Source organism: Nannospalax galili, unplaced genomic scaffold, assembly GCF_000622305.1.
Source record: "Nannospalax galili isolate Female #2095 unplaced genomic scaffold, S.galili_v1.0 scaffold538, whole genome shotgun sequence".
NCBI classification, from domain to species: Eukaryota; Metazoa; Chordata; class Mammalia; order Rodentia; family Spalacidae; genus Nannospalax; species Nannospalax galili.
In genome coordinates, this window is record NW_008343842.1 from 4,322,416 (window position 1) to 4,342,982 (window position 20,567).

The window sequence follows — 20,567 nt, forward strand, 5'->3', positions numbered from 1 at the left end:
CAGATAGCATATAGTAGCATGTTTTCCCCCATTCTGACAACCTTTCATCTTTTAATTGGTGTGTTTAGACCATTTGCTTTAATAAAACAAGATATGAATGTCTTGTCTTAAATATAAAAGCTGGGCGTGGTGGCGCATGCCTTTAATCCCAGCACTCAGGAGGCAGAGGCAGACGGATCTCTGTGAGTTCAAGGCCAGCCTGGTCTACATAGTGAGTTCCAGGACAGCTGGGGCTATAGGGAGACCCTGTCTCATATATATTATATATATATGCTGTAAAGAGGAATTTTCTGCCATGTAACAGTTAATATATATCCTTACATTTAGTATCTTTTTTTTTTTTTTTGAGGTGCCAGGGATTGAACCCCTAGGGCTTTGTACTTACTAGACAAGTTCTTCCACCAGTGGGCTCTATGTAGTACTCTTATATCTATATTCAAAAGCAAAACCCCATTTTGTTTTTCAAATATGGCACTGGGATGAATATGATTATGTAAGTTATTTTCCCCTCATTTACTAATTTTAGACACTTGCTACTCAAGAAATACTTTCATGCTGGGCATGGTAGTGCACACCTTTAATCCCAGCACTTGGGAGGCAGAGACAGGCTGATCTTTGTGAGTTTGAGGCCAGCCTGGTCTACATAGTGAGTTCCAGGACAGCTGGGGCTACAGAGAGACTCTGTCTCAAAAAGACCAAAAAGAGAAAGAAATACTTTCAGAATTAGTTTTTGGTCTAGGGTTGTGACTCGGTGGCATAGCTCTTGGCTAGCACTTTGAAGGCCCCAGACTTGATTCCTGTCGCTGCAATCATCAGAGACAAACCACCTACTGTTGCCACTGGATCAATATAATTCAGTATTTTAGGCTTTTTGAGAGGGGAAGGTAAAGGGGATGTTGAGACAGGCTCTCACCATGTATTGAAGAATGGCTTGGACTCTTGAGCCTACCCTGGGTATGTGCCCACACACCACTCTCCTACCATACTGAGTCTACCAAAACAAGACCCCTTCCTGTTCAACCACTCCTTTCTATTTCCGGGCAGCCCCTGAAGCCATGAGGGCTTTGTCTATGGGTAATTGTATTTTCCTGGGATCAGACCAACATATAAACTGCGGTTAGAATGTGGTAACCATGTCAGAGTCAGAATCTGCTATGGGCTGAGTAAACAGATGCAGCTCACTTGGGTCATTTGCAGTTCGAGTCTTGAATTGTTTTAATTGAAAAGCGCTAGAGAGAGAGCAGGAGTTCTGAGCTCACTGCATTTGGATTTGAGTTCTGATTCAGCCAAGCAGTAGCTGAAGCTTAAGGAAAAGTTACTTTTCAGTGACTCAGTCTTTCTATCTATAAAATAAACTAGTAGCAACCACCACACAGGACTTTGAGGGAGTAGGGGAGCTGGTGAAGCTTTTAGAACAGGGCCCAGTAAGGAATTACTGTGTAAATATTAGTTAGGTCTGATGCTTCATATAGGAATCCTACCTCAGGGGTTAACGAGTCTCATGTGGACCTCTCTTAGTAAGGATCTTTTTTTTTTTTGTCTTTTTGAGACAGGGTCCCCTTGCAGCCCCAGCTGGCCTGGAACTCACTGTGTAGACCAGGCAGGCCTTGAACTCACAGAGATCTGCCTGCTTCTGCCTCCCAAGTGCTGGGACTACAGGCGTGTGCCACCACGCCTGGCAAGGATCTTCTTTTGTTTACTTGTCTGTGTGCCCACATTTGTGTGTGGCAGTCAGAACATAACCTCGGTGTCAGAGTCAGCTCCTCCATGTTTGAGTCTCTTTGCTCTCAGTGTGAACACCAGGCTTACTGGGCCACCAGTATCTGAGGATTGCCCAGGCTGATGGGCCACCAGTGTCTGAGGATTGCCCAGGCTGATGGGCTACCAGTGTCTGAGGATTGCTCTATCTCCCCTCAGAAACCACACTGGGATTTCAGATGTGCTGCCATGCTTACTGTATGTGGGTTCTGGGTATTTAAACTCAGGTCCTACAGCCATGCACTTTTCCCACTAATCCATTTCCGAAGATGGTTCTTAAGGATTAGCCCACACAGCCTTCTCATTGATTGGTTTCTTTGGAGCCGTGGAAGGATCTTGAAAAGGAGAGTCATAGATTCCAGGTCATAAAGTTACAAAGGTATTGAACACAACTTCACATGGAAGTGCCTTCTAACTCATTTGCAGAGGAAAGGTCCGAGTCCGCCTGCCTCTGCCTCTCAAGTGCTGGGATTACAGGTATGCGCCTGGCCTAGCTCAGACCAGTTTTGTCAAACTGTGAAAATTGCTTTGAATACTGAAGTAAAAAAAAGTTTGAGACCTGTGCTAAGGACTTCAGCAGACAGAAGAGACAGCTTGTAGTGACAGCTGGGTAAGAATGAATCAAAGGGCCTAGAGAGCTGGTCAACAGTGAAGAGCACTTACTGCTCCTGCAGAGAACCCAAGTTCAACTCCCAGCACCTGCATGGCTGCTCACAACCACCGTAACTCCAGTTCCAAGAGATCCAGTGCCCTCTTCTGACCTCCACCCATTCCTGCACATATATGGTGCACATAAACTCTCACAAGCATGTGCACACACACATCAAAGTAAGTAAATGAAAGAAATGAATCCAAAGTGGATACAGCTGAGGAAATGACTCTACGCTGGAGGCCATGGGTCTGAATTCCAGACCTATGAAGCAGAGTGACAGGAGAGGGAGCAGACCTGAGCTGTGGGCCAGCTCCAGGAGGACTGCAGTGACAGGGGGCACTGGGAAAAGAGCAGAAGCATAGTGACCAAAGCCAGACTGGGAACAGGCTGGGAAGCTCAGGCAACACCAAGCATGGTGATGGCCCCAGAAAGGAGGAGTGGGATGGAGGGTCTCGGGGTGACACCCACCCTTCTCTTAATGAAGCAGATCTTTTATTACATTTATTTATTTTGTATTTGGAGGTAATGCCTGTGCTGAGGGATTCCTGTGAAGATAGAGGACAACTTGCAGGAGTTGGTTCTCCTACCAAGAGAGTCCCAGGGGGTCAAGCTCAGGGCTGAAACTCCGGTCAACAGACTTGGCAGGAAGCACCTTGGCTCAAAGAGCCATCTCGCCAGTCCTGATGCCCACAGTTTTAAGATGACCCGTAAAGGTGGAGTTACCAAGACAGTAGCACAGACGGAGTAGACAGGAGAGACAGATCCCCAGAAATGCAACCAAAGAAGATAGTGTCTTCACAAGAAGGTGCTGGAACAGCAGCACCCATTCCAGGGAACCATTGTGAAGTACACCCATAGAGACAAGCCACAGATGCCCATTCCAGAGAACCGTTGTGAAGTACACTCGTAGAGACAAGCCACAGATGCCCATTCCAGAGAACCGTTGTGAAGTACACTCGTAGAGACAAGCCACAGATGCCCATTCCAGAGAACCGTTGTGAAGTACACTCGTAGAGACAAGCCACAGATGGGGAAAAAATATTTGTAAAGGACACACTGATAAAACATTACCTATCTCTCCCTCACTGGCTCCTTGTCTGCCTCTCTCTGACAGGGTCTCACTGTGTGGCCTGGAACTCTATATAGACCAGGCTGGCCTCGATCTCACAGGTGTACACCTATGGAGTTCAGAGAGCAGCTCATGGAAAGAGGTTCTCTCCTTTTTACCATATGTGTTGCAGGGACCAAACTTAGGTCATCTGGTTTGTCTGGAAAGCACCATTACCCACTGAGACATCTTGCTGACCTATGAGCAGTAATTTTGAGCCCCCCCCCTTTTGAGACAGGGTGCCCCTGTAGCCCCAGTTGGCCAAGTGTGGACCAGGCTAGCATCAATCTCATAGAGATACACCTGCCTCAGCCTCCTGAGTGCTGGAATTAAGATGTGTGCCACCAGCACACCTGGTCCGCTTCATCCTTTTATTGTTGATGAGATTTGGGGAGACTGAGAATAAAAATACTTAATCAGATGTGTCCTTAGAGTGGTGGCCGTGCTTCACTCTGCCAGCTTAATGAAGGAACCACTGTGCATGGCCTGCTAATGGTGAAGGAAATTGTGTGTGAAGGAAGGGGTGTATAGGGAATGCCATACCTTCCTCCTTATTTGACTGTGACCCTAAAGCTACTCTAAAGAAATAATATTAAAAGCTGGGCGTGGTGGTGCACACCTTTAATCCAGCACTCGGGAGGCAGAGGCAGGTAGATCTCAAATGGAGGCCAGCCTGGTCTACATAGTGAGTTCCAGGCCGACTGGGACTACTGGGAGACTTTGTCTCAAAAACATAAAAAATTATTATTAATAAGAAAAACAATATTAAGAAATAGTAACAGTGTAGGTAGAAAGGGCTTATCCATAGAAACATGGTTAACAACTTCCACAGTGGTGACAGGTTGATGACATTTGTTTTTAGACTGAAACGGGGTAAAACTGCTCAGTTGAACATAAGCCACACAATTTTTGGTTGAATGGGGTTTGAGTAGAAGACTGGGAGCTAAGCTAGAAGCCATGTTCTCTGTTGCTAGAGGAGAGGGGAAGCTGGCCATCCTGGCCCAGTGTGTACAGCTTCAGTGTGCCTGACCAGGAGGGCCCTGCAGATGGAGGAGGGGTGAGTGCCTTTTGTAGAACCAAGGGGTCAAGATGGCCACAAGGAGCCCCAGTGCACATTTCTAGACCTGTATCACTCTAGTACTGAAATAGGCCCCCAAATCTCTGGTTACCTCTGAGCCAAGAAAATATTTTGGCCTGTGAAGGAAGGCCCCATGTTGGAAATGAGGAGGGAGAGATGCTCAACAAAATTGGTTGAGACCAGAGAAAGGAAGAAAAGAAAAAAGAAGGAAGCCTTCACTCTGTGCGGTGGTGAATTTGATACTAAGGGGCATAGTTCTCTGCAGAGAGTGCTGAGGTGAGCTGGCCGACTGTTTGGTCTGTTACTGGTTTTTGACTCAAAGCAGGTCTCTTGGCGGGAGGAATGCACACAGCAGCGTATTACCTCTGCAGTCACTGGGGAGCAGAGCCTCCACTAGTGGAGCTCATGACCAGCAGCAGTGCACTTTCCTTCTTTTTGAGACAAAGTCACCCTGTAACCACAACTGGCCTGGGGCTCGCTTTGTAGACCAGGCTGACCTCGATCTCAGAGAGATCCACCTGCCTCTGCCTCTTGACTGCTGGGACTAAAGGCGTGAGCCACCAAGCCGGCTAGCAGTGTAGCTTCTTAGCCTGTATCAGTTATGTCTAGGGAGAGTGGGCCTCAAGTCTGATCACACTGCTTCCAGCTGTTTCAAGTGCACTCACTGGCTCTGTATAGCTAAACCCTCACATTGATGCATGTGCCAGAGGACTAGGTTAAGCATTTTTAATTTTTAAAAAAAGAGGTATATGTGCATGTGCCTGCATGGTTGGGGTCTACTTCTTCAGGTGCCTTTTTTTTTTTTTTTTTTTGGTGTTTTTGAGACAGTGTCTCCCTATAGTCCCAGCTGGCCTGGAACTTGCTCTGTAGACGAGACCGGCTTTGAACTCACAGAGATCCACCTACCTCTGCCTCCCAAGTGCTGGGATTAAAGGTACGTACCACCACACCCAACTCTAGGTGTCTTTTTTTATCCTTCACACCTTACTTTTTGAGACAGGGTCCCTCGCTGACCAGAGAGCCCCAGGGGCTCTCCTGTCTTCCCCCTTCTCAGCCCTGGAGTTTTAAGTAGGTCCTTATTTTGCTATGTGGGAGCTTTAAATTTTTTTGATTTATTCTTATGTGTGTGAGTGTTCTGCCTGTACATGCAGTGCCCACGGAGGCCAGAAGAGGGCATCAGATTCCCTAGAACTAGAGTTATAGATGCTTGTTAGCTGCCATGTGGATGCTGGGAACTGAACCCAGGTCCTCTGTAAGAGCAGTCAGTACTCTTAACCACTGAGCCAACTCTCCAGCCCCCTAGCCCCATTTCTTCCCATTTGCATATAAAATGGATCGTTTAATTTTTAAAAAATATTTATTTTTAATATTTTATTTATGTTTATTTTATGTGTATGAGTGTATTGCCTGCATGTATGTGAGTGCACCCGTGTCGTGCACTGCCGCAGAGGTCAGAAGAGGGTGTGGGATTCCCCTGGAACTGGAGTAAAGGATGGTTCATAGGTGCCATGTGGGTGCTGGGAATCAAACCCGGGTCCTCTGCAAGAGCAGTCTGACCTTCCTCTCTTTGCAGCCAGAGCTGAATAGAACCTGTTGGTGCAGCAGTGTAGTAATCCGTGAAGGTGGCTTCTGTTTGCATCTCCTGCTGGCCAGAGGCTGGAGCCTCCACATCAAAGATTGTTGTGGTTCAATAGGACGCCTGAGTTAGGGGAGAGGTCCCAGCAGATAGCACTTGTTCGTCTACAGCCAATGGATAAAGTGGCATGTTTGAAGCCTTAGAAGGACTTGTGCTTGCCATGCTTATGGTACCCTTCTACGATGCCCTCCTACGGTTCCCTGCCTTCCTGTGTCAAAGCACTGCTTCGCCAGTCAGTCCACTCTGTGTCTCTGCACTTTCCTGTTTCCTAATAGTGTGCTAACTTTTAGAAGATTCCATGTTTAGTAGAATGTAAGCTAAGTGCTATAGATTAGCTGCAAGGGTAATGCAGAGTTCTCAGATACCTAGTGTTTCCCATCGTTAGCAGCTTACATGTAGTGTGCAGTACTGGACTAGAACTGTTAACTGCAGACTTCACTGAACTTCAGCAGTTTGTGATCTCTTTACTGCAGTCTAGTTGAGGCCTCTCACTAGATCTGCAACCTGTCTTGTCTAGTCTGACACTTTCTCAGCTTTACTCTTCATGACCCTGGACAGAGCCTCTTACGAAACGCCCCTATCTGCTGTCTGATGTTTTTCGTGGTTCGACTGGCATTATATGTTTCAGAAGTACCCAGAGGTGAGCGACTCCCCCAGCACTGCTGCTGGTGTTGCCTGGTCACTTGGGTATGTAGTGTGTTTTCCAGGCTTTTCTGCTGTGGAGTTGCAGTTTTTCCTTCCCCGTTCAACTCTTTCAACGTACCCTGCTAAATCTAGTCCGCCCTCAAGGATTGGGGCGGAAGAGGTACAGAATTAAACTGCCTTTTGGAAGGGCAGGGACCTACATGCATCTCTTGGAATTCTCTGAGAAGCTTCGTCTCTTCCTCGTGCAGTCGGTCACTTGTGCATACCACCGTGGCCCCTGTGTGTTCGCCTCCTGTGTGAGTTATCTAATACTCTAGTACTTATTTCTTGCTGGTAATTATCCACCTTTAGCCACAGGGAGCGCTTGAAGTTGACACCCATGTCCCTATGACGTGCCTTTACCACTCTGTTCTTGTTCCTCCTCCTTTCTGGTGCTTCTAGACGCTTGGGGAACATTGTTCTCCATGCCCCACTCCTGACTCCACATTTCTCCAAGAGCTTTTGTTCTTTTTATTCCTCAGGTCTTGTGAGAAACTCACCTTCTAAGCAGGTATTGTAAAGTCAAGTTTCTCCATCTGCTTCCTGGGTCCTGCTGGGTTTGCTTGACACTTGATTTTATCTTCTTGGGCCTAACATCGTGGCCCACACCTTTGATCCCAGCATTCAGAGGCAGAGGCAGTCAGATCTCTGAGATCTAGGCCACCGGATCTTCATAGCAACTTCTAGGCCAGCTGGGGCTACAGGGAGACCCTGTCTCAAAAATGAAAAACCTTTTGACTGCTTTTCTTGGATATTTTGTTGATTTATTCTAGTTACTGGTGTCAAAGGTCATACTCTGGTGGGTAAAAATACTAAGGCTTGGGAAATGGGATGAAATTACCCTAGCTTAGTGCTCTCTGTACTTGAGTTCCCAAGGTCTTCCTGCAGATAAACAAGGGTGAGTTTGAAAAGCTGAGCTAAAAGCTGGGAGTCCTCAGTCTGCCTCTGATTTAGAATCTGCTCTTGGGCCCATTCCTCACTTTTACCTCCAGACCTCAGCCATATTTCTGGAAAGTGAAGTTATTTCACTGAAGTAATTCCTTTGAATGAGTTTCTGTGCGTGTGTGTGATTATATATGTGTGTGTATGAATACTTTGCATGTATGTAAGCATACCACGAGCTTGTCTAGTGCCCACAAAGGCCAGAAGAGGGCATCAGATACCCTGGAAGTAGAGTTACAAGTTATAGGTAGTTGTAAGCAGTGTGGGTGTTTGAAACTAAACCAGGTCCTCTGCAAGAACAGCCAGTGCTCTTAACTGCTGAGCCATCTCTCCAGCCCAGGAGAGAGAGAGAGAGAGAGAGAGAGAGAGAGAAAGAGAGAAATTGATAAAATCGAGCTGGGTGTGGTGGCACACACCTTTAGTCTCAGCACTGGTGGATCTCTGTGAGTCCAAGGCTAGCAGCCTGGTCTACATAGTGAGCTCTAGGCCAACTGAAGCTACAGGGAGACCTGTCTCAAAAAGACCAAAAAAAAAAGAAAGAAAACGATAATCGATAAGGTCTCTAGCTCATAGTGCCACTATTTTTTTTTTTTAAGATGCACTACCACACCTGGCCAGCAAATTTCATTTTAATAGTGCTGGGAATTAACCCAGGGCCTTGTGCATGCTAGACAAACACCAACAATGGAGTTACATCCCTAGAGTCTAGAACGCAGGTCTTCTATGTAAAGTGGGGTACCTTGTGTACAGTGTTGGCATCCAAATGTTTTAAGTGAGTGTGGTGGTGCTGCACTCCTGTAATCTAACACTGGGGAGACCGAGGAAGGAGGATTGCCATTAGTATGAGCTCAGCTACATAGTGAGAACTCATGTCAAGAAAAAGAGTTTGGACACTAGTTGGCATGCCTGTGTCTGGAATGGTGTGCGGTGGGTGGCTATTGCTTCTCAAGAGGCAAGGAGTGGCTAATTCCAGAAGTGAACGGCAGATGTCGCTGCATCTCCGCTTACTAGGTTCCAGCATCTAGCTGGATACAACCAGTTCCCAGCACAGCTCCCAAAGCACTGAACTTAAGTGTTCCAGGATGTGTCGCACTTATTAGACCCTCTTCTCAGAACCAGAATGAAAACCTGGAGTGGCTCTCAGTTTGCTTCAGCTGTCCTTTTTGTGCCTGTCTTATAGACCTCCATATTGTCTGCCTGTCTGCGTAGCTGGCTATAGTGCACTTGTCTTCAGCGTCACCCTTCAAGCAGCTGTTTAGGAGCCTCTGTGGGTTCACAGGTTTTCAGCAGGGCTCACCTACTTAAAGGTTTCTTGGCCTTTTTAAAAAACTTCCAGCAGAAATTCAGTTGCAGCGAGGTATGAAGCATCGCATAAGATGCTTAATTTTCTTTGAACCCTTGGCTTTGACAGTGGAGAAGTGAGGGATGGAATTGTGACTAGATTTTAAAAACTTAACAGGCTGGCATGGTGGTGCATGTCTTTAATCCCAGCACTCGGGAGGCAGAGGCAGGCGAATCTCTGTGAGTTCAAGGCCAGCCTGGTCTACATAGTGAGTTCCAGGACAGCTGGGGCTACAGGGAGACCCTGTCTCAAAAAGACCAAAAAAGTAAAAATAAATTTAAAAAAGAACTTTTAAAGGTTTCAGTTTTACAGTGCCCCTCCATTGCAGAGGAGCAGAGCTGGGTTGGGTCACCTGCATCCTGGTCTAATTCATGGCACCTTCTCTGACTCTCAGCTTTCCATCTTGGACAGCTTATAGTCACTCTGAAGTGCCCCTAAGCGGGGGAAGGGTTGATAAGTTCTAATTCTAGCCATAGCAAAAAACACACAGTATTTTTGTTGTTGTTTTTTAACTTTAGGAATTAAGCCTTCTACAAGTCTCTTGCATTAAACATGCAAAGTAAGGCAGAAACCACAAAGAGCTGTTTGCTGTGGAAACAGCATCTTTAGGGCTCTGCTAGTTCTCTGGGTAATGATTTCAAGTCAGGCTGTGCATCAGTGGGAAGCCCTTCACTGGGTTTCCGTGGGTCTCACGTATCTGTACTGGAGCTTGCCTGTGACCTGACTGAAAGCGGAGAAGCACAGGCAGTGCTCATGCCCTCAGCTACTCTGTCAGGAGCTTTCCAAGAGCTAGCTGTAGAGAATGGCTTTTGGTTTGGGTGGCATTTGGACTTCCATGGTGACAGCCCTGCCCATGGCATGCCTGGTTTTGACATGAGCTCCTTTCTGTTTCAGACGTCATCTGGGTGATTCTCAGTGTGGAGGTGGGTGGACTTTTAGGAGTAACACAGCAGCTGTCATCTTTTGAAACGGAATTCAACACACAGCCGCATCGCAAGGTAGAAGGAAACTTCAACCCGTTTGCCTCTCCCCAAAAGAACCGACAATCAGATGAAAACAACTTAAAAGACCCTGGGGGTTCCGGGTTCGACTCGATCAGCAAAAACTCATGGGCTCCTGCTCCCGACCAAACCGAGCAAGATCAGAATAGACTGTCACAGAACTCTGTAAATCTATCCCCCAGCAGTCACGCAAACAACTTATCAGTAGTGACTTACAGTAAGGTAGGTGCCCTTGGAGAAGGGGCAGGTGGTGGGCTTTGGGACTCATGATTCCCCTTCACAGCAATCCTAGAATCCTAGACTGCCACCACCTAGAGTGGAGGAGGCGCCTTGACACTGTTCCGCTGTCCTGCCAACAGCATCAAGACAAAGCCGACCCTCTCCCTTCCCCATGTCCTGTGGTTGCTGTTTGTCCCTGTGTCATTTGCTCCTATCTCTGCTCTGATTTGGATGTTGAAAGACTAAAGCTCTTTACCGTTAATGTTTAAAAACTGCCAAAACACTGCCAGTTGTGCATCCAGAGTCATTGTGTGGGGCCCAGGGGGCGGCGGCGTTTGGAGTGGCTCCTGCTTTGTGTTCTTGGTTGGGATTAGGTGTTTTCCCTGAGTAAAACCCAAGCTTGGCTGTCCCATCCTAGATGCTGTTGGGCTTTCCCTTTATTTACCCTGTCACATATCTGCTGCTGACGCCTCTTCAGTTTGCTGTGGCTCACCGACGTCTTCCGCAGAGCCACTGTCTTCCGCAGCCCAGAGTGGCTCGGTGCTATTTTGACTTTGCACTTGTGGGGGATAAGTGAGAGAATTAACTGTGGTTTTTAAACATTCTGGTTGTCGAGACTCTTCCAGGTGCCTGGGTTCTGGGCGTGTTTCTCTGTGTATCCAATTCAGCAGCTTCTTCCACGGGGCTCTGTGAAGGTGAAGATGGCTTCTGGCTGTTGCCTCTGGGCGTGCACATGTGTACTCCCCGCTATGAGTGCTAGACATGGAAGCCCAGCACCCCACTGTACAACAGAAACTGTTAGTCTGCCTTTGCGTCGTGCTGGTACCTAGCCTTGGCTTTTAAATGAAGTTGTGTATTTGAGGGGCAAGGTGTTCGGTTGTAAGAACAGCGATTTTGTGATTAGTGTTGTCTCTGTGGTCTGCATTAAGACAACCCAGGGGTAGGAACTTGATGATGTGAATCTTCTTCATGACCTAATAAGTGGCTTTCTTTACTAGTGAAGTCTGAAGAACCAACTTGGTTGGTAGATGGTCACAGCAGAGACTGTGCAGCCATGCTGATTGTCTGGGGTATGAGAAGTAAACTTGACAAGACAGTGACTTGCCTACCTTAAGGAAAGGTTTCTCTTTTGTTTGTATTTTGAAGCAGGATCTTCCTGTCTGTGCCTCCCAAGTGCTGGGATTAGAGACATGGATTACCAATCTGAGCTAAAACCATATCGTTATACTCAAGTAAAAGATTTTACTTTTTAATTCAATTTTATTTTATTCACACCCCTTCCCTTTGTTTTTTTAAAGGGCCAGGTCTTGTGTAGCCCAGGTTGACCTTGAACTTGCTGTATAGCCAGTGATGACCTTCTATCCTGCCTCTACATCCCAAGGGCTGAAATTGCAGCTGTATGCCACAAAGCCTGCTTTTATGATATGCTGGGATGGAACCCAGGACCTCAGGCATTCTAGGCAAGAACTCTACCGACTGAGTTCATCCTGAAGCCAAAACAGTTCTGTGAGCTCCCTCCCAACCCCGTACTTAAACTGAACCCTCTAGAGTCCATGCGTGAGGGAGGCAGACCAGCCAGCCCTGGCCAAATGGTGCCTTGTTAGAGTGGAACCTTGACACAGATGAGGTTAGTGGAAAGATGGAAGTTGGCAGAGGCAGCTTCTGGCACTCCGCCATTTCCTAGACTGGGCACTGAGCTTTCGGCTGAGTGTGGCTGCAGTCTTAGGGGAGCCTGGCATTCTGACCAGGGCACTGCACTCATCTCTGCAAGCTGTTGACAGTCCTCCACTTCAGGGAGTGATGCTTCAGGGGCTGATGCTGAGTGACTGACGGAGGGTCACTCAGAAGGTGGCTGGAGGCCTGGCACCTCCTGCCAGCTTGAGGTCCTACCAGGCCCTGCTACTTTTGGAAGGTCTGGATAGTGCCAATGCCATTGGAGGTATTTCTTAAGTTGACAAGCTTATAGTATTTTACTTAATACTTTTTTTTTGTGGACTCTGAGTCATTTAGTTTCTTGTCCATTGAGATGGTTCAGCTAATAAAGCTGGCCAAACCTGAGTTAAATCTCTGGGATCCACATAGTGGGAGGGAGCCTCCTCCTGCAGATTGTCCTCTGACTCCACTTATACACTGTGGCATGCACATAAGTGTACACAGAAACACATAAAATAAATGTAATAGAAAAAAATTTAAGCATAGCATATCCCTGGGCATAGTGGCAGAGGCCTTTAATGAATTCCAGCACTCGGGAAGCAGAGACAGGTGGATCTTTGTGAGTTCTAGTCTAGCTAGGGTTACAGAGAAAGACCTTGTCTCAAAAAAGTTTCCCATTAGAGAGTGAATCCAGAAAGACCTGGCTAGAATACATTAATAATGTGAAACTTAGATCGCAAAGAGAAATTGGAGCCTTTTTTTCTAACAGCCAGAATCCATTGAAACATTAATATGAAACATCTGAATTTTCTGCAAGTATTTCCAGCCAGAGCTGTTAGCTGTAGCACCTTAGAAACAGGACAGGTGGTCATCAGTGAATAGTAACGCATCTGTCCTGTGTAGAGCAGCTCACTGTTGTCGGAGTCCTGAGAGGAATCAAACAGGGAGATGAGACACCCCAAAGAAGTGAAGAGGAGGTCAGAGTGAAGAGTGAATTGGGCTGGCAGAGAGCAACAGTCAATTGTGGGATTGACAGTGGTGGGAAACTGCGTGTGCGAAGTAGGGGTGAGGTGCAGGTGAGATGTGGAGAACACAGGATGCAGTACGGACAGTGGTCGGAGCAGTGGCCATGGAGCTAGTTCTGTTGTTTCCATTTACCTTGCAGAGGAGTAGATGAAACAGTCACAGTGGCTCTGGGAAGCACTGGTACCCACTGAAGTGGACACAAGTGGACATCATCTAACGATGAGACAGCATGGGTAGGGCCACCGAGATGCCTCCGTGGGTAGAGGTGCTCTCCATCCAGGCTGGTAACCTGAGTTCTATCCCTAGGGACCCACATGGTGGAAGAACTGATTCCCCCAAGATGTCCTCTGACCTCCACATGTGTGCAACAGGCAGGTGCCCCACCTCCCCAAATGAATGTCATTAAAACAGTAAAAGCATAGGCAATCCTAGATACTTAATGCTAGGCTTGAGAACACAGAATTGATTTGTTCTTTTCTTTTTTTATTATTTTTATTTTATGTGTATGTGTGTATTGCCCACATGTGCACCTGTGTCATGCAGTGCCCAAGGAGGACAGAAGAGGCTGTTGGATCCCCTGAAACTGGAGTTACAGACAGTTATTAGCTGTCATGTGGGTGCTGGGATTCAAGCCTGGGTCTTCTGCAAGAATAACCAGTGTTCTTAATCGCTGAGCCATCCCTCCAGCCCAGGATTGATTTATTCTTAAAGACAGACATGCTTCAAGTTGGGTAATGCATACCTGACCAAGTGATAAAATCAGGTGTACACCAGGGATATTTTTTTACTGTTCCAAGTGCCAAGGCACGTTGCCACTTTCTTTTGCTTTTTTTTTTGTTTGTTGGTTTATTTTTTGGCTGTTTTTCATACTCGGTCTCCCTGTAGCCCCAGCTGGCCTGGAACTCACTATGTTAGACCAAATTGGCCTCAGTCTCAGAGATCCACATGCCTCTGCCTCCTGAGTGCTGGAATTAAAGGCCTGCACCACCACACCCTACTTAGAGCTGGCAGTCTAATCAAGTGCCACACCACTGAGAGGCATCTGGCTTCCCCTAGATCCTCTGACTGGGCTATTGAGGGCCAATATGGACTGAGGTACCATCAGGCAGGAAAGAGGCAGCGCTGAAGCAAGGTGAGCACTCTCATGTAGACTGAGCGTCGCCTGTGCTGTCTTGATTTCACAGCGTTTGGTTTGCTGAGGATTTATAACAGTGACTTCTTGTCCTGAGTGATTAAAATAAACCTGTTTTTAACTATCACAAGCCATGTGGTGTTTATAATAAATAGCAGAATGAATAGCAAGGGAGAAAGATCCTGGGGCTTAGGAGTTGGGAGTGTTTGCAGTTCACCCAGGTGTTGTCCTTAGTGCGTGGGTGGGGGTTATGTCTGGGCTGGTGTCAGGGATCACTGAGTTGGCAATAGATTGGATTTACTCCAGAGAAATTCCCTGCCCACCATCAAGGCTGGGAAAGAACAGGAAGCTCTTGGTAGCTGGTTTCAGTAGTTTTCTGCTGCCTCTGAAGTTGAGTGTAATTTGCTGAGGTTGGTAGGATAAGATCTCTGGGGGCAGGGCGTCCCTGCTCCAGGAGCCCTGGTGGATGTCAACAGAACAGCACATCTGTCAGTGTGGGAACTGGGTGCCCTGCAGCACTTCCTCAGCTACTTGCAAACAATCTTAAACTTTCAGTGTCCTGTTCTAAGGGGAAGTTCTGGGTCGGAACACCTACCCCAGTGCCTCTCACAGCCCAGAAGGCCTGGTGGCCCCTCCCCATAAGAGCTGCAGAGGGAGTCTGTAGAGGAAGTGTATATCGACCCTCCAAAGATTCATAAATCTGGCTCCTCTAATCCCAGCACTCGGGAGGCAGAGGCAGGCGGATCTCTGTGAGTTCAAGGCCAGCCTGGTCTACACAGTGAGTTCCAGGACAGCTGGGGCTACAGGGAGACCCTGTCTCAAAAAGACCCAAAAAAAAAAAAAAAAAAAAAAAAAATCTGGATCCTTGCTTTTGTCAGGAATTGGCCAACCTCATTGTCAGCTCCGTTGTGGCTGGCTGGTCCCAGGTGAGCAGCAAGACAAGTACTGGTCACAGTAAGCCATTCAATGACCCTTTCACTGCGGTGCCAGAGCCTCTGAGTCCAGGGGTCATGGCAGGGCAGGGACGTACTGTTGATGTCAGGGCACCTCACAGTGAATTCTAGCACCCTGACCCACCTATTTGGGCAGTGCAGGAGTAATGGAAAGGTGCAGAGTGTGGCAAGAGAGGAGACCTGTTCAAGCCAGAGAGGTCCTCTTAGGAGCCAGGAACTCGAAGTGTTTTCTCAGGCCTTCCAGAACAGGAAGACACAAATAGTGATTCAGGACAGCTGGGAATAAGAGTGAAGTTGGTACAAACCCATACGCTGTACGGGACAACCTGGCACTGAGCTACACCAGACTAGCTGAAAAGCACCCAGGTTAACTTACTTTGTTACTCAGGGCTATGGCTGACTATTGGTTCTTTTTGGAAAAAAAAAAAAGGGTGTTTGTCATATACTTCTAATTTAAACTGGATTGCAGCCTGAGCTACTGTAATTACTTCCGCCAAGTGCTAGTTCATAAGGAGAAACAGGTTATTATCTTTGTGAGGAGTTCAGTTTGGGCTTACAGTTTGCAGCAGTACCAGCCACTGCCGAGTGCCATCTGCCCTTTGTATCTTCCCACCCCCATCCTGCCCTAAGCTAGGGCAGGAGTCTGTCAGGAGTCAACTCTGGGCCTGCTCTGTGACTGGTGCTCACTTGTATATATAATCTGCCCCCCCCCATATACAGCAAGACCCATGTGTACCATAGCACTCCTGTGGAGGTCAGAAGACAATTTGCAGAAGTTGGGTCTTTCCCTCCAGTGTGTGGGTCCCAAAGATCAAACTCAGGTTGACAGGCTTGGCAGCAAGTGCCCTTACCTGCTGAGCCATCTCTCCTGGCCCTGCCCAGTGGCCGTCCTCCTGACTAAAGCATAAAGGAGTTACTGTTTTCCAGTGAAGATCAGGGTGTGGGAAGGGTTTGGAAATGATCAGCCCCTCCCTCCTTCCTTCCTTCCTCCCTCCCTCCCTCCCTCCCTTCCTTTCTCTTTCCGTCTCCTTTCCTCTCTCCATAGTCAAGTCACTTGGGCTCAGATTTTGTTTTCATGAGATTTCTGTTAATTCTTGTGATGGCAATACCTGTAGCTCTTAAAGTCTCTCACACACACAAACATATATTTCTTGATTGTCCCCAAAAAATACAGTTCTGATGCTAGGCACATCTTTAGTCCCAGCACTCAGAGGCAGAAGCAGGTGGATCTTTGTAAATTCCAGGCCAGCCTTGTCTATAGCAAGACCGGGCAGGAGCTGCAAGTAGTTTGTTGGGGATGTAAGTGGAGGGGGAGTAGAGGGTGGCAGGGGGGTTTGGGGCCTAAGTAATGAGGATGGTTTTACCAGAGTTGAGATGGGCTATGGTAGGGTTGGGGTAGATTCAAGAGATTTCTAGAATTATGGGTGGAATTATTGGGTGACACCCAGAGAAGTAAAGGTGGAGGGGACACTGTCAACCACATGGATGGTGTCTGCTGGGGCATGGGATTCCATCCCCTAGATGATGGGCCTAAGGCAGGTTTCTCAGATGACTGTTGAGACTATGGTCAGGTAAGTGGCAGGAGAGGGGGCAGAGGTGTGTGTGCATACTTGAAGGTGGAGAGCATGTTCAAGCTGTGCACTGCATGATGTTTAGAAGCACCCCATTCTTTGCCATCCTCCCTCCCCCACTGCTTCCACCAGTGCCACTGGGGAGCAAAATCCCTCTAGTGCTAAGAGAAGGTCAAGGACTAAGCCTGACGCTACCTGACCTGTCCCAAACCCAAGACTTGGAGTTCTTTATCCTGTTTCCCTTTTGGTGTTTGGAATTAACCCAGGGTCTCAGTCGTATTCTTCCACTGAGCCACCCCTAGCCTGCTCTACTTATTCTTGGTTTTTGTTGTTTTTTGAAACAGAGCCTCACTCCTGAACTGAAGCAGTCCTCCTGCCACAGCCTTCCAGGTTGCTCTGTATGTGCCACTGCACCCAACTGCTGCTCCTCCTGCTCCTAATGCATAATATTCCTGTGACTTTCGTAGTTACACAAAATAACATGGTGATTTACCATGACTGCTCATCCTCCCACAGTGAGCCAGCAGTAGGCCATGGGCTGGACCCCAACTTGAGTCCAGTGTTCTTGGTCACATTGTAATGAAGTTTTCTGGCAAGTGGAATTTGTTTGCTGTTCTTGCTGGTAGTCTGTACACTCGTGTCAGATGTGGAGACCTTGCTCACCTGTAGGAGCTGCAGAAGTTGTGGCCAAGGAGGAAGAAGCAAGTCAGAGCCGAGGGAGCCATCCTCCACCCCCCACCCTACCCCACCCCTGCGCCCACTCTGGCAGCCAGGCACGTTCTGTACCACAAGGGGCTGCCCAGGAGACTCTGGGGTTGATGCTGTTAGATTGATGCCATCTTTTAAAAGCTCAGAAGAGCCAGTAAGGGCCTCCCAGCTCTGCTAGTGTTTGCCTTGGCGTGGGCCATGTGTGCGTTTTAAAAATGAATTGAGCAAACACTGTGGGCCTTAGAAAATGTCTTTTGTTATTTGTAACATTGCTGATTGACTGAGACTAAGAAATATGTCCAGGAACTCTCCTTTTGAACCTCAACAGCTTCAAAGGTATCCAGCTCTGTTTTATTTGCTTTGGGACTCTGGACGTTGTGTTTGACTCTTGTGACCCTGGGCAGACCTGTAGCAGGACAGTCCTTGTGTTCCCAGGACTGCCAGCTTGTGCCCTGCTGATTGTGGGGGCTCACTGAAATGTTTGAATTCAGCATTTAATTTCTAATGAAAATTCTCAAAGTAGGACTAGTGGACTTTCAGATTCAAACAAGTAATTCAGAAATGAAAGTGTGCCGCTGTGGAGGGTGCTCTCTCAGAGCACGTGTTCTCAGCTGCCTCTGCTACAGCTTCATTAGGACTGAGATACTTAGGTGAGGGAAGTGGGCTTCCCGAGGGACCGGGACCTCTGAGAACCGGCTGCTTTCCACAGCGGTAGCTTAGATGTTACTCAGTCATGAGTCTCCTTAGCACTCAACCTATGCTAGTTCCCGCCTCCAGCGACCCTGGCTGATCACAAATGGGACTTGCTGTGCAACAGCTGGGAGCCAGTAGAGAGAGAATAGGTTTTTTGGAGGTTGGTTTTATGTTAGTCCCCCCCCTTCTTTAAATTAAAAAATATTTTTAAACGCTTATTTGTGTGTATGGGGTGGGTGGTGCATACCATGGTGCCTGTGGAGGTCAGATGACAACTTAGGGGAGTGGTACTCTCCTTCCACCATGTGGGTCCCAGGGATTGAATTCAGGTTGTTAGGCTTAGCAGCAAGTACCTTTACCTCCTGAGCCGTCTGTCTGACCCCATTTGTTAGGTGTGTGTTTGTTGAGACAGGTTTTTGCTAGAGCCCATGCTAGCATGATTGTCCTGCTTAAGCCTCCCAAGTGCTGGGATACAGTGCATTTTGACCTCCAATTGCCTTTTCTTTTGAGGATTTTTTTTTTTTTTTTTAATTCTGAGTATGCCATTTGTGTGCCCACAGGCCAAAAGAGGGCATTATATTCCCTGGCCCTGGAGATACAGGTGGTGGTGAACCACCCTATGTGAGTATTGGGATCCAAACTCAGTTTCTCTGAAAGATCAACAAATGTGCCTAACTACTGAGCTGTCTCCAGCCCCCTCTAACTGATTTTTTAAGTACGCATAAGGTGTTTGGGAGGAGAAAGCTGTAAGGTTCACAGTAGGGAAGAAAGTATGTTTTGGTGGGTTTGAAATGAATTTGGGGTGCAGATCATATTCAAGATGGTCCAGAGGCAGCCAGAGGTGGGGCGTGTCCACAGACACTGACTAGCCAGCCTGGCTGTGGTGATTGAGGTGTGCTTTAAAAGGATGGGGTGAATTTCCAAGGAAGATCTTTTAGGACCTGTCAACATCTTTTAGGAGGGTTCACCTTTAATGTGAAAGCGAACAGCGCCAACAGTGCTTTTGTGCTTGGGAGCGGCAAGATTAAACCAGCACGGCTGATTGGAACAAGAAGAGAATGTACTCTCTCCCCTGAGTTATGATGTAGAGATGTAAGAGAGTCAGGAAACACAATGGATCACAGGAAAGGATAATTGACACAGACTGTAGGAACTCAGAGATTATGAGAGCAAGCGGCACCGGGGTCTCAGAACCCCTGGTTTGGCACCCATGGCTGCATGACCAGGAACTCTGACAAGTATCTCTCCTTGGGTGTCCTTCCCTGAGGAACTCTGATGAGTTTTTCTTCCATTTTAGAACTCTCCTTACCCTAGGAGAGGGCCACAAGAGAGAGCTGTGTCCAGTAGCATCCCATCTGGACTCTAGTGCCTGCTGTTACCTGAGGGCTGCAGGACCAGAAGTCCAAATGGCCTTTTCTGAGGTTTTCACTGAAAGGGAAAGTCAGACAAAACTAGGGTCCTTCATCTCCTTAGAACCTCACATACTGGCTTCATTTTATTTTGTTGAGACATGGTTTCTAGCCCAAACTATCTTTAAACTCCCTGTGCAGCTGAGAATGACCTTGAACTCTTGATCCTCTGCCTCTATTTCCCAAGTTTTGGGATTACAGTCATATGCCACCACACCCCATTTTATGTAGTAGGGATTGAACCTAAGGCTTTGTACATGTGAGGCAAACTCTCTACCATCTGAGCTGCATCCCTAGCCCTCAAGTAGTGTTGGAAGTCATGATGGAGTTTGAGTTAGACGCCTCTTGGCAGTTTTCTTGAGAGCAGAGGGGAAAGCTGTAGGAGTTGGTCATGAGAAGCTTGTGTGGGACAAGGGAGGAAGGAGGAGGATAGAAGTGTGTAGGTGGGAGGGACAGGAAGAGTGGAAGGTAGAGGGAAGACGAATAGACAAACAAGGTCCTCGGCAAATACAGAAGTTAGTTAAGGCTAACCAAAAGTGTGTTACAGAGGTAAGTTTAAAACATGGTTTTACAAGGCTTTTTAGGACATTGAGCATTCATAACTAAGTTAAGCTTTTAAACAGTTTGACACAGCCGGAAGGCCATGACCCAAACCCTCTACAGTCCTCATGCGGAAAGCAAGTTTCTGTTGACTGGTTCTCATGCTCTTCATTGGCCACCACATCAAACACCTTTGAACTTGGGAATACTTCGCCATGAAAAATGGGTTGGGCAGCAGTGGTCTGGCAGCTGCCCTGGTGCTGAGGTGCCTCTACCATGCCACCAGTAGCAAGCTTCCTGGGCAGTCAGCAGGAGGCTGAGTTTGAGTGTCTGACTCTGCTGACCATCCTCTTCAGCCCAGCAGACTTCATTTCTCCTACTATGAGGCTCAGGTTTGATCATGCTGCTCAGACTCTGGCCCTTGATGGCGAAGCCGCAGCCTCCTCCCCCCCTCCCCCCTCC

General features: G+C 47.6%; 1 protein-coding gene across 1 annotated transcript in view; it reads left to right on the forward strand.

Moving 5' to 3' along the window:
* Ilrun (inflammation and lipid regulator with UBA-like and NBR1-like domains) overlaps positions 1-20,567 on the forward strand; it is a 70,518-nt gene that overhangs the window by 44,148 nt on the left and 5,803 nt on the right. The window contains exon 4 of the mRNA XM_008840122.2: positions 10,095-10,423. Coding sequence (XP_008838344.1) covers positions 10,095-10,423 — 329 coding nt within the window. The remainder of the gene's footprint in view (positions 1-10,094; positions 10,424-20,567) is intronic.